Here is a 19,324-nt window from a genome sequence, read left to right as displayed (position 1 = left end):
TGTACGAAGTCGTTCGCGTCTCCAGTATTTCGCGTGGTCAAGCCGACTACTAAGGGATGCATTGTGCCATTAAAGGAAGAGGTTTTTTTTTATAAAACACAGCCAAATCTGAACAAATCTGGCTATTGAAAAGTCAAATTTTTAGAATTTGAACCGACAGCAAGTATTTTCCAGTCCTTCAATATTTTTTACATCACCCAAGTTGTTGAAAGTTTAAAGTGCAGCTGAATACATATAGTAAGATTAGTTTATTTGATTAATTATTATTTAATATATATTTAACATATTACTTGAATTTTAATATTTGAAATGGTTGTTGGGATAATCTAATGAATTTTTTGCAACATCCAAACAAGATATAAATCGGGTTTGTGAGTGACTTTGGTTCCTAACTTGTTTAATATTGTTATGGCTTCAAAAGAACTATTGTTGAAGGTTTGTTATAGCAAAATTATTTTATATTTCTTCTACATTTGAAATATGGTTCTCCATAAATGAGCAGGAGATCAAATGTAATCTGTTGCATTGTCACTTTTAAAAACATCAATACATGCAAAATCTGTTTAAATGATAGAAGAGCAGGTTATGTTCTTGAGATGCACAGTAAAACAACTTCACGTTGTGTTTTGATATCATACTTTGGTTCAGTTTATTTGCAGGAATTATTTTTTCAAGGGTGAAATGCTTGCAGGAATTTTTTTTTTTTGCAATTTTCCTTCGCAGGAATTTTTTTTGGAGAATTGTCACCCCCTCTCCTGTGATTTCTAATGGTCCGCCCGTAAATGAAAATTTTTTGAAACCCTTTGTTTACGCCCAAGAAGCGAACGCGACAACTTTCCCTACGCAAGCGATTTAGAGGAATTGAGAGTCAATTTTGAAGTGAATTTATCGGTCGGAAAGGAATACGATAAATCAGTCAGTAAGAAATTCGCTGAATCAAACCTGTAATTTTCGGTGACATTGAGAAAGTCTACGGCTGATTTGAGTCGTCCACTTGTTTCTCGCTTTGATAAAACTGCAATCTGGGCAAACAGTAAACCCAAAGTGTGTCGCTTCTCCATGCAGAACAGTGGCGGATCAGGCGGTGCGGTGGGCATTAGATAACATAGGGTGAAGCGGTCCCGACTGATCGGAATTTTCCGATCGTCCTTGTGACGTCATCGTCCGACTGCTTTCACGAAATAAACAAATATGGCGCTGAAGTGCTTTATTATCCTTTGCATTGTGTGATAAATTTGCCGGCGGCCAGCTCTGTTGGGACAACTATTCCTCAGTTTACACACTGAAGGACTGACAAAGCAGATTTTTTCGAGGAGTGGATGAATGTTTACATGCCTTTACCATTTTATCTTTGCCCACCGCTTCACTCGATGTTACTTCTTTGTACTGTTGCAGAGGACACTACATAACATAGGGTGAGGAGGATCCGAGCCCAACTGGATCCAGTCTTCGTTTGGAAAAGTATTCCTCATTAATTATTTGACTCAAGAGCAGTTCTTTCGATGAATACATGAATTTTCAACAACCTATGTTGAAGTGTATAAAAATATATTTATTTATATTTTTTTAATGGGAGGACTAGCTTCTTTGTAAAAGCCCGAAAGGTAAATGCTTTAGTCCTCCTCCCTTTTGTAATGTTAAAAGTAACTATATTGGACAATATTTTGCTATCTTTAATCATGGGAAATAATTAAAATAAAGTCTGTGATTTCCTTTCCTGTAATCTAGGCACAGTGTTATAGTTTGAAAATCAATCGACCACATTGCAAGCATTGATGTCTCTATATTGGTGCCTGTTTTTATTTTAAAAAAAATTGTTTGAATTTCGGACATGATACCAAGACCAGAAAGGGCATGCATGTGATCATGAAAGACTACAAACTGCAATTTTATAGGAATTATGTCTCTGGTGTGTACCCAGCAACAAATAGCATCTATGGTGACATTTGCATTTACAACTATGCAATTGTTGTATCCAGACTTTTGAAATAATCCAACCACATTAACAATTTGAGTAAACCTAATCAGAAGTTTTCCCCTTTTTTTTTCAACCATTTGATCCTTTCATCAGCCTCTCCAGGGCATGGCAATGGGAAGGGGGCGAGGGGGCTGGGGTAGATTTCTTGTAAGGGGCATTCTCCTGGGGTTGAATTTGTAAAGTCACCAAACATTCTAAATAACAAAAGAGCACTGTCCAGAGTGAAGTTCCTAATTTTCACTAACACGTTTTCTTCTAATTGAAGTTTTGTGTATGTGAGGAACTCCATAATTCAAAAAAAGGATCACAATATGTTAAGTTAAAGGAAGGATTGTGTTGTTATTGTTGTAAGAAGTGTCTCAGTGTCATCCTGTGGATTCTAAATCCATTGATTTTCTTTTTTAATTATTATTATTCCAAAGGTTAGATCCCCACATTTGCAGCAATTGACAGGACTCAGCAGAACTGTATTATGGGGGCAAACGTTAACCAAAAATTAATAAATATTAACTCACCATGATTTCCAAAGTTACCAGTACCCTTGTAACAGGAAAACTTTACAGTATTTTTCGTTTCAAAACTTGAAAATTATTAGCTTTGCGACCTGATCCATAGAAGAAACGTAGCAGGTTCTTTTGGGAATTTGTTCGCAAGGAGCAAAGTCATCATAATTTTCTTCCATTATCAAGACGCGAGCTACGCAAAGGTAAATTACAACTCAAATCTCCCGCCAGATTTTCCCGGGTTCCCGCTAATATAGGCAGTTCAGCGGAAGAAGGGAGTTATTGCTACTCTTCCCAAATATCGGTCAAAGAACACAAAAAAAGCGCACGCGTTGTGTTTGACATTATCGCGCTTTATTTGACCTGCAACGAAAAATCACTTGTTGTTTATGATTCATTTCTGCAAATGCCACTACACGTCACCCTCACCCTATTATGTAGTGCAAAAACAGTACAAAGAAGTATTAAACAGTACTTTCGTGAAAGATGTAAACAGTTTCATCAGGTGTTGAAAATTCATATAACAGCATATGTTCATGTATTCATCGAAAGAACTGCTTTTGAGTCAAATAATTAATGAGGAATACTTTTCCAAACGAAGACTGGATCCAGTTGGGCTCGGATCCTCCTCACCCTATGTTATGTAGTGTCCTCTGCAACAGTACAAAGAAGTAACATCGAGTGAAGCGGTGGGCAAAGATAAAATGGTAAAGGCATGTAAACATTCATCCACTCCTCGAAAAAATCTGCTTTGTCAGTCCTTCAGTGTGTAAACTGAGGAATAGTTGTCCCAACAGAGCTGGCCGCCGGCAAATTTATCACACAATGCAAAGGATAATAAAGCTCTTCAGCGCCATATTTGTTTATTTCGTGAAAGCAGTCGGACGATGACGTCACAAGGACGATCGGAAAATTCCGATCAGTCGAGACCGCTTCACCCTATGTTACCTAATGCCGACCGTGTGCAAGACGCGGTACAAAGCGTACGTCACCTTGTACCCAGGTCTAACGCGGCCAACACAAAAGGTAGGCGAAAACACAAAAGGAAGAAAAACCGAAGCCGAAACCTTAACTTGTTGCCGTACTGGCACAAGAAATGAAACAATATTACTAGTAATAATTTAACTACACTCGCGCTTTTTGGATATGAGATGAGTGTGGTGAGTGTAGCGCCTCGTTGGCCGTCAAGCATCTCCTATCCAACGCATGACGATGAAAGGTTGAGTGTGGCTGGCGCCTACAGGGAAGAAGCGCCGATATCAGCGCCAATCTATAAGGACTGTGCAATGAACAGTGTACGCTCATTTATGACAATGGATCAGAGAATATAGGGGTAATTTCTCACTGAGTGTTAGCCCTAGTAAGGAAAAATGGGAGATCGCACGAAGCAAAGAAAAAAATATCCGACCTCGGTGAGAATCGAACCCATGAAAATTCCGGACCCGTCCCTGGACAACGTTTTATTTTTCTCAAATTAATCATGGTGAAGAAATCTTGTTTCTCCAATAGTCGGCTCTAAGGAAATACTCAAGCGAATGCACTGTTTTTCCAAGCTTTGTTTGACAAGAAACGACACCCTATTTCACCCAGGACAACTTCATTATAAGCAATATGAGTTTATCAGATAAGAATTCGACTTTCATTTTGTCGAAATACATTATTCCTCTAGGTCCATAGTGGGCAGCAAGATTCATACCTCTTTCACATAAATTGAATACCTTTCTTCACCTCAAAGATATGCCAAAGCCTATTTTTTCCGGTGGCAGTTATTAATTGATGTATAAGCTCTACATGGGATGAATGACGGCTTCCTTGACCAGCAGCTTTTAATATGGGTCATACAAAGTTGCATGATAACTTCTGCTTCGTCTTTCCTTACAGCCTTTCCGTGCCGGTCCCTTCATTTGCACCACTTTCGGTTGGAACCAAGAGGAGGCGTACATGAAGGAAGTTCCGGTTTCGTGTAGACCGCTTGATTGCAAATTGATGGTGAAACAACATGGCGGACGGGCTTGAAACCTGCCGGCAAATTCTTCTAGACAGATTTCCGTCAATAGATGACGATCTTTTTCAGTATGTAACAGGTAAATATATTAGCTCTTGGCTTCTCATTAACGGGATGTCCCCATTTTAGGCTTGGCCAATTTTGTGTTATTCAAATTGAAAATCGTTCTCTGTCCAAGCCCAAGGATTTTTCTCATGCACGAAATTGAGATCTTATTTGTAAAGCTTACGCAATGACCAAAAGTTTTCCTGTTTCTTGATATGTAAGACTTACTTTTAAAATGTTGAAGATCTGTTATGCTTAAATTGTTTTTGTCCCCCCGTTATATGATTTTTGTAAAAGATCAGATTTTGCCCTTCCAATTCCGTGTCATGTAATATATTTTTAACTAATTTTATCGCTGACGCTCCGTAATTGGTTAGAAGAAACCAAAACACTTTTGTCTGGCACAGCGGCATCGACTGGTGTGATTGTGTTTCCCGTTATTGAAAATGTGTGGCAGAAAACTAGCCAGAATGTTGTTTTCTTGGTAAATTGGAACTGGCAAATAATTGACGGACAAGAATTTTGATACACAACATTCCAACGAGTAGAACGTCGTATTATTCCGGCGTTCTTATGTACCCTATTCATCCTTTGGAACCTTATTTAAGAGTAAAATGTGTAAACTTGAGGTAACGTTAGTGATAATTTAAATGTAGTGAAATTGGTATTGTGGTGTTCCAGAATATATTCATACTCACACCTTCTGGAACTTTTCTGACCCCCACCCCCCCCCCCCCCCTCCTCTGAAGTTTCTAATAACTTTCCATGGGGGGTTCAAGTAAAGATATCATTTTTCTTTAGTGTAGCTGTAGTGTAAAGTGCAGTATTTGATGGCTTGTCTAGTTAAGTTGTGGATGGAGCAAAGTTAATTCTTAGAGGTGGATGGTAGAAACAAGTCATATCCTTTGGTAGACTTTTTCAAAGTGGCCTGAATTTTACAGTAAAGCTAGTCAATTACAAACTGAGCATCAAGTCAGATCTATTTGCTGAAAACTAAGTAAGCCTCTAACCACTTTACTACAAATATGATAGGAATTTTATACCTAGTAATCTTTTTGTAGATGCTTCACAGAGATGGCTTCCGGGGGGGGGGGGGTACTCCCCTATATAAGGTGTATAGGTATGTGCCGCCCCAAAGGGTATGGTTTTTGAGCCGTTTTGGTCTGAAAATGGGTATAGATTTTGACAATTACGGTCTGAAATCGGGTCGGGTTTTTGGGGCCAGGAACATTTACGAAAGCTTACAAACATATTTTCTTCTCAGTACGTAACTGGAACGACTAACTGATAGCGAGAAAAAGAAGTAGACAAACTATGTCATTCCAGCTTACTTTTACTCCTTGCGTCAACTTCCGTCTGAAAACGGAAACCGTCTAAAAACGGGTATGAATTTTAGAGGTCAGGTCTGAAAACGGGTGTTGAAAATGGCATGTTTAGGTCTGAAATAGGGTCGGGATGTGAAGACCCGGGCGGTACACCCCCACCAAGAATTCCGAGGAGTACCCCCCCCCCCCCCCCCAGGGATGGCTTATGTAATATTTATTAATCTGAACACCAGTAATATTAATCATTAATTTCAGATATTCTTGAGAGTGGATCTGATGACTTTGAGAGTGGTGAGGATATCCATGATGCAGTGGGAAGCATATTGGCAGAGGTGGCGGGTGATGACGGAGATGAAGACATCATTGACATTTGTAATCAGCTCATGAGTGGTTTAAAAGGGTATGTTTTAGAAGATTTAATAAAACCAGGAGCATTGGATTTTTAATTTTTTATTACAGTTTAGAAGTTATACTATAGACCATGCACTTGTAAGTTGCTCAGTTGAGCTGAGATAACTTATCATGACTTGATAAAAAGTATTTATATAATACAAATTAAATTCACTGTACATCACTGTACATCTTGGTGTAAACATTTGTACATTGGTCTTTTCAGAGGAGACATTATTGACCTTAATTATTTTTTTTAAATTAATTTTCACCAGCAAAATAGGATTTAAAAATGAAAACAAATAAATAAAATTAATTAGCTAGTCAAAATCATTCTGACCTAAAGTGCATTCAAAACAAGGACATAAATTGGAATCACACTTGATAAACTTGAGAAGACTGGGTAAGGGATTGTGGGATTGTTGAGTGGACCAATGGAAGGACATCACTCCAACAAATAATTAGTACATTTTCAGCATTATCTCTGAGAAGCATACATCTTGTTAAATATTTCTCACCTAAAAGTCAGTATTTCCTATGCAAATGATTACTGAGACATGCACTTTTCATGGGCACAATTTTGCATCTATCTAATTAAACCATTCCATAATCCCTCACTTGGACCAGCCTCCTTGTAGTTTCTGGAGTGGGGAATAGTGGAGCTCATTCAAATGATTGAACCTTTCTTCACTCATTTTAAAGTATTCATTGTTTTTTTAAGAACTTGGGGCCATAGACCAAGAAAATCCAACTAATCAATAATGCAGATAGTAAAGGTTTTACTATGAATGGCTTCGCTGTGTAACTAATGGCTACACATAGGTTTATACCAGTGTTTACTTTGTATATGCTGTTCCATCATGTAGGATAAATAAAAAATCATTTATTCATTCATGCATTCATATTTGTTTGATCATCTTTTTTCCCTGAAGTGATGGCTGCAATGGGACAACAGAAAGTCAGGGAAAACATAAATTGCTAGAGGCACCTGTCAGTATGAGGGAACTGGCAGATAATTTAGGTATGTTGTTACAACAGTTCAACACCAACCACCCAGTGGAGATGGAAATGGGTAATGTCTAATAAGTAAATATTATTAATCTGCAAACATTTGTGAGAGGGGATGCCCAATAAGAATAAGAGCAAATTAGCTGAATTACAGAAAGCCCAAATCAAGAACACATTTCTGAGAGTTTTTTGCAAAGGGTGCTTTGATTTTATAGAACTTGTGATCTTGCAAAATAATAATTTTGAGTAGTCACACACTGGTTAATGTCCCTTGTAGGATACAAAGAAAAGCCAAAAATTAAAAAAAATAATCAAACACAGGCCAAGGTGATCCATTATTCCACCATTGGAGCTAAACCTGGTTTCTGTTTAATGAAGCATCTAGAGGTGTCTTGACCTACATGTAATCCCCCTTTTCTTGATGCTAGTCATCAATTGCATCTCTGGTCACCCCTAGCCTTCTGTTGCTGGTATCCATTTATGCATCTGATTGGAAAGAGAGCCAATATGGAGTAAGTTTATCGTGTAATGAGGAAACTACAGGACAATGTAGAATTCTTGGCCTCAAATCTTCATGTCTCTGGGCTTCAGACTGAAATTCAAATCTATGTGTATGCCTAGTATACCTAGTATGTTACTCAAAATATCCTGCTTGTTTGTTTCTTTTATGAACCACAGAGCCTTCAGAAACAGAGGCCTCAAGTATTTGGATAGTTAAAAAAGAAACAAACACTGTAAGTTGTTGAAACTTTAATTCTAAAGGCAATGTTGTTAATCAATAGGTTAATACCAATCATATAAGTAATTCATTAAATAACTTATTAAATATTTGATGACTGTATAATAAAATTAATAATAAATTTATTATTATTAATAATAATTGTGGAATGTGCACTACCTGTACTGCATATTGCATTCTGTGCCTTAAATGTATGATTGGTTGGTTGATAAATACACGAACCTTAGCAGTCACATAATCTCTGTTTGTTGTATTTTCAGGTTGTTGATCAGAAAAAGCTTCAAAAAGCTGAAGCTAAACTGAAAGCAAAACAGGAGAAACGAGCACAGGAAGGTGAACCCATTAATGAGATAAGGGGCAGGTGAGACAGACATACAATAATTACCAGATTCCTTAAGGATGCTTCTTCCTTTTGCTACTGTGCATGTGTTTCGCACATCTCAGGATAGCCCTAGAAACACAGCTTTAATAAGGACAGTATCTACTAAAACAAAATATTAAATCAAATCTCTTTTTGCGGTTTATAACTATGCTGGAAAGCAGATCTTAGCAAGGGTTATTGGAATCCAAAAGAATGTTAGGGATAATCACACATTTTTTAGAGCAAATTCATGATCAATTTGGAAGAGATGCCACTCTGATCACTCTTTGCACAGTCCTCCCACATTTCATGTTACTGTGACTCTTACCTCTCTGCACAGTCATCCCACATTACACCTCATTGAGTACACTGGACCTCACTCAGTGACTCCATCTTGCTTTAGTTTACAATCCTGGCACATTGCACTGATTGACTCTGATCTCCTCTTGCACAGTCCTTCCACATTGCGTCTCCATGGCACCTTCCTCTCTGAGTGACTCTGTTCTCTCTTTACATAGTCCTTTGACGTTGTACCTTAGTGAGTGACTCTGTCTTCTCGTTACAGGCAAATAGACAATGCATCAGCTTCACAGAGTTCCAACAAAAGAGAGAACAAACTAGAATTAAGTGGCACTAACAAAAGTCGTGATGTCAGGATTGAGAATTTTGACCTCTGTTATGCCGATAGGTAAGATACACTGTTTATCATATTGTTTTGACAATTGTCGGTGAGTTGATTATAATTTCTCGCCTTCTACCTGAATGTACATGTATGGCTATTCATACCATTTACCGTAATGTGGGTAAATTCAGTTTGTTTTTCATGTTTTCCTTGCTCTAGGAGTCTTTTTTCTATAGAGGTTGTTTGATTTTACCATTTTTTAATTGAATAACAATATTGTGCTGTTTCAGGGTTTTGTTGAAAGAAGCAGATTTGTCACTGATCTTCAATAGGAGATATGGTTTAGTTGGAAGAAATGGTATTGGAAAGACAACATTGATTAAGATGCTTTCCAGGTAAGATACACAAGCAGGATAAGAATTTGGGATATACACAATATAAAGTGAAATAAAATTGTAAATGTTACATGTATGTTATGAATGGCACAAAAGGTGTAACCTTTAATAATCCTTCTGAACATATTTAAAGTCGCAGGTGTCTTTCTGGGGCTTTCTAGTTGATTTTGTAGCTCAGTCTGTTAGAGTGCTAATAGATGTAATCTGAAGATTGCAAGTTGAAATATCTGCAAGGTCATACCTTTTTCTTAGATTCTCAAATTCCTAATTTCATTTCCAGGACTTTATAATCCGGAGGTTTTCACCTTTCAGATACACTCTTTACACTTAACAATAATGTAATCATGAACTGATAAGTAATCCCTCCCCATTGGGATAGGTCAGAGATCATGTATCAGACTTTTATTAGTTAGTTGTTGTTGGTTTGACAAGCCTATTTTTTTCTTTTTCTTCTATCAGGCGTGAGCTATTTGTTCCATCTCACATTTCTATTCTTTGTGTTGAACAAGAGGTACTGTCATATGCATGTGTTAGACTAAGTGTATAACTCTGGAATTTGCATTATCCAATGATCTAGTTTGTAGCAATAATTATAATTATAATTAATATAATTATGAATAGTACATGTTTACAAATTTACACTTTTATACCTATTTTAGTCTATTGTACTATGGTTTTTAGTTGTCTCCTAATTATTTCATGAATTAATATATATATATATATATATTAATTTATATTTTACAATAAATACCTACAGAAACTGCATGAGTCATCAAATTGTGACAAAATGACTTTTATTGAAAGCTTTGTTTTTGGACATTTAAGGAGTTGAATATTTCAGTTACAACACAGAAGTTAATTTTATTATCAATTGAATATTAATTGCCATTTCCATGTTTAATTTTTGTCACAGTATTAAAATTCAGAATCTCACCAAAACTTTTCATCTCTTTCACAAAGCAAATTGCTGTCACTTTTTTTAAATTTATATATTCAATTTCATTTGCACATGTACAGTCATCGCAACACATGTGCCATATAATGAATATGACATAACTTTCTAAGTGCATTTTCCATTGCTAAGGTTACTTACCAGATAAGAACTACATGTATTAGATCACTCAGCATTGAGCAGATACCCAGGGCCCAGTCAGAGTTTAAATGCCAGTATTTCTGCCAACAAATTTGTAGGTCCGTGGGGATGAGACAGTAGTTCTTCAGAGTGTTTTGGAATGTGACACTGAGAGAGAAAAACTTTTAGGAGAAGAAAAGAAACTTCTTGCCCTAACAAATGGAAGGTATGGTAACAAACATGTACATGGATAGAAGGTACAACATTTGAGTACCATGATCAGATGCAGCAACCAGTTTGTACCAAAATCATTCAAAGTAAAACAGCACAATTGAAGGACTGAGAGCATGACTGTCTTATGTTGAATTTCACTAACTCGATATTTAAACCAGTGATAGAAACACAGAGATGTTCTCTGATTATTAATAATTATTATTAATAGCGTAAGCTTGAAAAGTGAATAAAACATTTCATTTCTCTGACTAAATCAGACATTTTTCAGCAAAACGAAAAATTGGCCAAAAACTATCTGACATAATTAAGATGGTCATGGTGTCAGCCCTTCAATATTTTATTAATGCAGTACAGTGTACATGTATACATATTAAGCAGGCTATCCTCTTTAAAGGACATGTTTTGTTAATACAGAAAATAGTAATATTGTTAATTATCACCATTTGATCAAACAAACAGATCACAAGAATCAAGGAAATGATGATATAAAGGATTAAAATGTGTTGATGATTAAACAAATTCTCTCAACATGTATCATATGAAATATACTAGAAAAGAGTGAGGAGAATATCCATGTTGATTTGGGGCTTTAAGTAAAAAATGCCAATAATTCAATAAACATAACTTTCCAAAGAAATTTTTTGTTATTTGGTTTAGAGTACTTTCTTTTACTTAGTGTTTGTCATATTAATAGCATCTTTCAATGTGGAACAAATTCAAACTGTACTTGTAAATAAATACGTATAAGTTGCTGTTGGCAAACTAACCTCAGTGTGGGTGGTTAACAGGCACACCAAGTAATTTGTAATGCATATGCTCTCAATCCATGTCATAAAATGTTAATTAATCTGGATTTGCTGCTAATTTTCCATCTTTCTTTCTAGTCCAAAATCTGACGGTACGGCCGACAGTGCTAGCGGCAAGCTTGCCCAGGTATGTGTCAGGATTACACAGTCAATCATTTGATTTGTTTTTTTACTGTCCTTCTCATCAGAGATAGATACATTGTATCTCATAGTATATATTAGTAGTAAGATCTTGAAACTGACATGTAAATCTTTTGTCTTGAGGTATATGCAAGATTGCAGGAAATAGAAGCTGATAAAGCTCCTGCAAGGTCTGTATAAGATTTTTGGCTACAATATTATTTTTTCTACTCAGTTAAGAAATATTGTACTATATTTACTATACACAGCACCCCTGGGTGATGTCCTTAAATGGCCACTTTTAGAAAGTTCCTGTGTTGCAAAAACTTCATAATACTAAATGCATGCCTTCGTAAATCCTTGAATTAACTACTATCTGGTCTATCACAATAATTGCTTCAAAAGCTCTAACATGTACAAAATGTTGTTGCATGTTTTCTGACTTATGGATTCTAAGAAGTACAAACACATTACACTGATATTGAAAAAAACGCATTGGCTCCCAGTTAAGTCTGTTAACTAGTACATGTAGTCCCCAGGCACAATCTCAAAACCTACAGGAAGTACACTTTCTCAGTAAATGAATTTTCTTAAAAGGTAAAAATTTGTCTTTTAACCACATCTTACTCAATAATTACACGGTATCATAGTATGAATCATTAGTCAGTTATTTACCACAGTGAAATTGTTCACCAGTAGCTCAGCAATAAAGTCCTGATAATAAGCTCATGTTTTGATTGTACACTGTCAGGGCCTCCTCAATACTGAATGGTCTGGGTTTCTCAACAAAAATGCAGAATCAACAAACAAGGTAGGGTGTTGTTATTACATGTATTTAGGTTCAAGATGTAGCCTAGGCCACCAAGGTTTTGAAGAATCTCCAAAATACAACTAAAGGTGTATTTTATCGGTCAGTTACACTGGCACACCAGTAAAAAAAAAACAGAAAAACAAGTTCATGCAACAGGAATCAAACCTATGACCTTCTATTTACTTGTTCAAATTCTTTACCACTGAACTATAAAAGACTTGTGAGAGCTTGGCAATTCAACTAGGTTCATGTCACCAACACACTGCATTATCGGTATGATTTGAATGTTGATGAGTGGTATATATGCGCAGTGAAATAAATGTGATAGTACATTTTTAGCCTCCCTTCCCATTACTAGTTAGGATGCTCTACCATTTAGGTGTGGGAGACTTGTGCAAGCTAAGCCCATTAAAGTAGAAGAATCCCTAGGGTTAGAGCATAACATCACGTTTCTTCCATTTGCACATATAAATTATATGCCTTAAAATCCTAGCAGTAAAAATTGACCTTATGTTTATTGTCACATGAACCTAGTTTAATAGACAAACTAATGTTCTCACAAGCATCCTATAGTTCCGTGGTAGAGCGTGTGGACTAGAAGACAGCCCGTAGCCTCATAACAACATTAAACACCTTACTTTTTCATTATAATTGGCACTAAAAGCTGTTATTCATTATCCAATGTTATTGGCCATTAGAACCGATCAGAGATAACCTTTTCCCAAGCTAATGAGCACATTATTCACTACTTAAAGTCTTCACTGTACATACTCCTCTAGATTAAGACATGTTTTTGCTCTCCACTGGACAAGGTCAGCAGGACAACCCTTTCTAGAGGGTCGTACAGGGGGGGTCTCTTGCACGGTTCACGAACAGAAAAAATAGCAAATCACGGATCACAGAAATGAAAATTTCGTTTTCAAGCTCTTCACGGGTCACGCAAAACCTTCAGGTCACGGATTACGAAGAATAATTTGTTACATTCACGTTTCACGGGAAATAAAATCAGCTAATCACGCATCACGAAAATACCCCTGTACGACCCTCTTTCTAAGCTACATACATCTATAAGAGAAGTGTGAAATACCACACACCACATACTTTTATCAAATACTAATATCAATTCTATGCAAATTTTAACTTTTCTTGTCCAAAACACATTTGAGTAGACATTTATAAGTGATGTCACCAACATTTCCCTAGCAGAATGGTCCCTCATGGAAAGCAGTACTTATATCAAGGCTTGACTTCAGGGACATACTAATCTTATGTCTTACATGTATTCACAGAGAACTGTCAGGTGGTTGGAGAATGCGGCTTGCACTTGCAAGAACATTATTTAGTCGGTAAGATTGAAGATCTCAAACTTACAAAATATAAAAATGATTATTTTCTTTTTCTTTTTGATGTAAGCTAAAATAATATTACTTTGAAATAGGTGCCTGTTTCAGGCATCCAGATTATGGAGAGTAAATAAGTTAGCAGTGAGATTGCTGTGAATATTTCATTTTTTATAACCTTAATTTTAATACTTTACATTTCAGACCTGATCTCCTACTTCTTGATGGTGAGAAATTTTTATTTTCTGGTTTCATTGACAACACCTGAATTTAAAGTAAATACAGTTTGGTACATGTAGTTTGTTTGCTCACATAATTTAAAAAATAAAGGAAGTCTATTTTTTGAAACTCCAATAATTTGTTTCTTCTTGTATGCATCTCTGTTGCCAAAGGCAATGGGCGTTAACAGGAAACATAAGGGGAATTTATCCTGCCCGAGTGGACAATCATAACCACAGGCAATGTTGAATGACCAGAGTTGTAAGATGATTATGAACTTCAAGAGGAAAAGATGTACTGTTTAGATACAAGAAACTAGGTTACATTGATTTTATTAATGTCTGTTTTGTCTTTGTGTAGAACCTACAAATATGTTAGATCTTAAAGCTGTGTTATGGTTGGAAAAATACCTTTTGGTGAGTTGCACGTGATAGTTTCCGCTTAGTCTAGTACATAACTACATGTAAGAGAGAATTGCAGATTTGTATGGCATGTTATTTATTTACTTAAACCTTTGTTATCCAGTTCTGCTATGCACAACTTTGTACCTTCATCCATTTTAAATTAAGAGTATTATCTGTTGATAGAATTGGCCATGCACCCTGCTTGTAGTATCACATGACCGCACCTTTTTAGACGCTGTGACTACTGACATCATTCACATGCACTCACAGAGATTGGAATCATACAGAGGAAACTATGAGGTATGAAACTTGTTGTGCAGTAACTTTCTTGTGCTACTGCTGTGTACTTCCTGTGGTACAGTGGACATATTCTCTGTGCAAGGTCTGTGGAACCACAACTCCCAGGCCTTTCAGAATTATCCAGTTGTCCACAATCAGCTCATCTCTAATTGGTGTGTAGGTTTTGACTTCTCAAAGTATACTCTTGAACTTTGACAGCCAGCCATTTGTAATGAAATGAGCCACCTTCTGCATAACGGGATCAAATGGAGAGATTGGCATTGAAACTCCAAGTAGCAGGGGGGTCTTTAATCCAAATTTTTCAAAGGCAAGAAAGTATGAAATTTTAATGTGTAATATCCAGATTTGTGTAGGTGGGTTTGAAAACAAAACATTGTTTGGGAGGGATATGGATATTTTTCTGGAACAATGCTATTGATGCTCTTTCACTCATTAAGTAGAGAGAGGGTCAATAAATTTGTAAGTGTATACGCAAGAATTTCATTCTTACACTCAGAATTCTAATGACATCTTTGTTTCTTTCAGAATTTTGTTAAAACCATGACAGAAAAGCTAACCAATCAGCAGCGTGAATATGAGGCACAGCAAATGCACAGACAACATCTACAGGTTTGAAAATTATAGTTGCTAAAAGAGAAAGCTCTCATAAACCAAACATCAGCTGTGTCATTGGTAACTGCATTGCAAGATTTTTCTTGTAGGCTGTACATAACATTTCTTTTAATGCGCAGTGTGATTCAGAAGGGAAGCTGAATTCTGTATAAACAGAATTTAATTTAATACATTAGGCAAGTAAATCATTTTAAAACAGAATACAGAGCCTTGATATTTCAAGGAAGAAACAGATAAATTAATGCATTTTCATAGAATCTCTTCCATACCTTTTAGGTTAATGATTTAGTAATCCCGCTCATGTAAATGTGGTACGTAGTACGTTAACAGTGTTGTTGTTGTCATTACTCCAGGCATTTGTTGACAGATGGAGATACAATGCAAAGAGAGCCTCACTAGCACAAAGCAGACTCAAGGCTTTGGAGAAACTGTAGGTTGATTTGCTACATCATAGTATTTGGCTTCTTAACTAATGTGACCAGAAATTCCCCCGGCCTGTGTTGTTAGTTTAAGGTTGCCTCACCTAGACTGTGTTTCCTTTAATAAATTTAAACACCCTTTATAGCAAATCAAACTCGTTTCAAAGAACTGCACATTAGGTTTTACACTTTCTAAAATTCCCTTCCAATATTGTTTCCCATGCAGTGGTTTCTTTTCTTTCTCAAATTAACCTGAGTGAGTGTTGAACGTGTGTACTTGAATTTGTTGTTGAATGTAAATACCAGTGTTCTTCTAGTCAAAGGCAATAATCTCTGTTTTCAGTGCTCATTTCTTCACTTCTTTCTTAAAGTAACCATGCATTATTTTGTTATTTACATCCGAAATGGGTCAAATGCATGATTTAGTCCCCCTATCCCACCCCACTGAACAGCACTTCACCCCACCTCCACCCCACCCTTAGGTAAGCGAGGTTGCTTCATTCTCATATTTGTTGTCTGTCATTTTAGTCCGGATCTTCAGCCAGTTGTGGTGGATCCGCCAGTAGTTCTCAAGTAAGTCAAATATATTGTCTAATCTTTGCTGATCAGAATTCTTGTGATTGTTAACTTGCATGAGGCCGTAGTTGTTGTGCTTAAGATCTTTTCCTACACAGTATCACCCTAAACTACTGACACATAGTAAATCCAGTTTCCGTTTTTATGCAATCCTTGTCTGAGAAATAGAAGAGGTTCCCTCGTTTTCAGAAACGTTTTAAGCGTTATTATTCTCTACCCTGAGCACTGGCTTGTGTAGTACTTTGGTACACTTGGCTTGATACAGAATTTCTACGCACTTTTGTGATAGCTCAGGCGTAAATCGTATTGTGGGGCTAAGTCGTGTTTGATAAATAACACGTTGTCTTTACTTTCTTTATTGTAGGTTTCCTGAATGTGAAAAACTGTCTCCCCCTGTTTTGCAACTGGATGAGGTCAGTAGTTTTTGGTTGCTCTGTTTTCCCATGAATCTTTTGGTAGTTATGTTTTGAAGATATCGTAACTCACTAAATATTTAAAGGTATTCTCAAAAACTTTTACGAGACACCTTGTATTGAATTTTTTGGCAGAAAACAAACTCACCTTCCAAATTTTAATACAGAATCAGTTTAGAACAGTTTCCAGAATGGGATATTAACAAGAAATCTTTTTATACCAGAAAAGTTGTCTAAACACTTTCAAGAGCTGCATAACACATTGTTTGCCTAGAGAAGTTAATGATTTTCCAAATTACTGTTATTTTCTCATTAGCTACATTTAACTGTTATCGAGGGTAACTCAAGTCTTAAGCCTTGGAGGCTGAGATACTGTCGATCACAGCCATTGATGAATTAGTCTCCCTCGCAGCCGTTCTTTGTCTCCCCCCGGCTCTGAGTTATGTCAATATCCTTTCTTCATGTACTTGTGCAGGTAACCTTCTACTATGAAAAAGGAAAAGTTGTTCTCAATAAAGTCAGTCTTTCCGCAAATCAGGAGTCAAGAATTGCTTTGGTAGGTTGACGTTTTTTGATTGGTACATGTAACAAACCTATACAGATCAGTTGAGATCTTTTGACTGTAAGTTTTGTGATCAGTTGTTTTGTGGACACGTTTCAGTGTGTGTACAGATTTATAGGTTAGTAAATAAGTTGTACTGATTTCCTTGTAGGTTGGTGAAAACGGACAGGGTAAAACAACATTACTAAAGCTGTTACTTGGTGAACTAGAGCCAGTGTCTGGTCTGAAGTTTGCTCACAGGTAGGACATGAATTTGGATGGTAAAATATTTTATATTGAAAGTCAGTCAACAGTTAATTCACTTCGGTTGATGTAGATCCTACTCTCGTAACTGAGATAAACTGACACACTTTGACCGTGATCAAAAGAAAGAATAAGAAAAAGACCGTTCACGATAAGGCTGTTTCTTTGAAAGCTCGAAGGTGATAAGATTTTGGTGAGTCTGAGTAGTAAGGGGGTCGATATGGTCCCTAACCAATCAGAGAGCTGGATATCGATCAAAGGACAAAAATGGACCAATCAGAAGGCCGTATTTTCACATTCCATTCCTGCGCCATCTTGGATATCGACCCTCCTTACTACTAGTTTGTCGGTTTACTAAATCATTTTACGATTTTAAAGAAGTTTCAACTTTTTAAGCGAAGAACGTGGAGACTGGTCGGCAATGTGTCTTTGTTTTCATTATTATTATTGCTATTATTATTATTACTATTATTATTATTATTGTTGTTATTATTATTATTATTATTATTATTATTATTATTATTATTATTATTATTATTATTATTATTATTATTATTTTGTACATAATTTTCCTGAACTGAAGACTACGTTTATCCAATATTGTGTAAATACCCTATGTTTACTGAGGCAAAATTTTCGTGCACTTTTGCATAATGGTATATACTCAATTGATTGAATGCTTAGGCCTGGTTCAGACGCCGAACTTGTCATGAGCCGAACCTAATACCTTGAATTATGTACATGAAAAGTTCGGCGTCTGAATCATTTGAGAACGGTTGTTTCAATTTGGAACGGCTCAGCCGTTCTTCCCGCCTGGCTCAGGCGGGAATTTCGGCTTTGGAACGGCTTTGATTCAGACGCCGAACTTTTCATGAGCCGAACCTAATGCATAAATTATTATAACGTATTTCAAATAAAAAAAAAATTGAAAATAAAAAAAAAAAATTAAAAAAAAGGCGTTTTCTGTCTGAATGTGTGACATCCGAACAACCGATTCACGTACGGGTTCCTGAAACTTTTTTTAGTATATTGAAAAATGATTTAGTAAACTCACAGACTCACAAAAAATTATCAGCTTTCAGTTCTCACGGTAAAAACCTCTCTTATTTTGTTTTTCTTGCCCGACCGCCGTTAATAATAAATGGATAACGGGGTTTAGTTTCTAAAGAAACTGTGGTGCTGCGTCGATGGGGATAGAAACGAATGATTGGTTTATCAATAGAGTCGATAACTTTAGGTAAACTGACAGCCGTAAAGAGATTCGAGTGCTGACGTTTTGAGCGTTAGCCCTTCGTCAGAGCGAATCCATTTGCGCGGTCACATCCCCCCCCCCCGCTCCTTTCAATCACAGAATGCATACTTGTGTAACTATATATCTTTTCAACGAATCCAGGAGAAAAAACGATGACCAGTTGTGCCAATTAGTTTATGCGTATTTGCCTTAAACTTTGCGCTGGTTTGTTTAGTTGTTTTTGCGTCATTTGTCTCTGTCACATTTGGCTTCGTGAAGATGCTATGAAAGCCACCAGGAATGGTGTAAGAGCATGAACTCACCCAAGTGCAATTTTGAATTTTTTTTTTTTAAATTCTACAGAAACTTGAAGATTGGTTATTTCAGTCAGCATCACGTAGACCAACTTGGCTCAGAGCAGTCTCCGCTGGAATTACTCGCCTCAAAATTTCCAGGTAGGTCTGTTGACATTCTTGGCGTTCTGAGCAGATGTCACCGAAACGAGCTGTTGTGACCGCTGATTATACACTAATATTACCGTGACATTTCATACTTCTGTTCAGTTTTTTACTGATAGGACGCAATCGTCCA

At 36.5% G+C, this 19,324-nt stretch overlaps 1 protein-coding gene across 1 annotated transcript in view; it reads left to right on the top strand.

Annotated features, from left to right (window-relative positions):
• Positions 1–4,406: 4,406 nt before the first annotated feature.
• LOC146489676 (ATP-binding cassette sub-family F member 3-like) overlaps positions 4,407–19,324 on the top strand; it is a 19,884-nt gene continuing 4,966 nt past the window's right edge. The window contains exons 1-23 of the mRNA XM_085103785.1: positions 4,407–4,565; positions 6,112–6,256; positions 7,179–7,267; positions 7,933–7,988; positions 8,254–8,354; positions 8,920–9,042; positions 9,267–9,371; positions 9,831–9,882; positions 10,563–10,669; positions 11,562–11,610; positions 11,748–11,794; positions 12,355–12,414; positions 13,704–13,760; positions 13,959–13,981; positions 14,334–14,389; positions 14,561–14,677; positions 15,203–15,286; positions 15,643–15,719; positions 16,237–16,281; positions 16,649–16,697; positions 17,173–17,253; positions 17,411–17,499; positions 19,097–19,188. Coding sequence (XP_084959911.1) covers positions 4,481–4,565; positions 6,112–6,256; positions 7,179–7,267; positions 7,933–7,988; positions 8,254–8,354; positions 8,920–9,042; positions 9,267–9,371; positions 9,831–9,882; positions 10,563–10,669; positions 11,562–11,610; positions 11,748–11,794; positions 12,355–12,414; positions 13,704–13,760; positions 13,959–13,981; positions 14,334–14,389; positions 14,561–14,677; positions 15,203–15,286; positions 15,643–15,719; positions 16,237–16,281; positions 16,649–16,697; positions 17,173–17,253; positions 17,411–17,499; positions 19,097–19,188 — 1,789 coding nt within the window. The 5' untranslated portion in view covers positions 4,407–4,480. The remainder of the gene's footprint in view (positions 4,566–6,111; positions 6,257–7,178; positions 7,268–7,932; positions 7,989–8,253; positions 8,355–8,919; positions 9,043–9,266; positions 9,372–9,830; positions 9,883–10,562; positions 10,670–11,561; positions 11,611–11,747; positions 11,795–12,354; positions 12,415–13,703; positions 13,761–13,958; positions 13,982–14,333; positions 14,390–14,560; positions 14,678–15,202; positions 15,287–15,642; positions 15,720–16,236; positions 16,282–16,648; positions 16,698–17,172; positions 17,254–17,410; positions 17,500–19,096; positions 19,189–19,324) is intronic.

This window comes from Pavona decussata, unplaced genomic scaffold, assembly GCF_977016875.1.
Source record: "Pavona decussata unplaced genomic scaffold, jaPavDecu1.1 SCAFFOLD_4, whole genome shotgun sequence".
NCBI lineage: Eukaryota > Metazoa > Cnidaria > Anthozoa > Scleractinia > Agariciidae > Pavona > Pavona decussata.
This window is presented reverse-complemented; position numbering and strand designations above follow the sequence as displayed.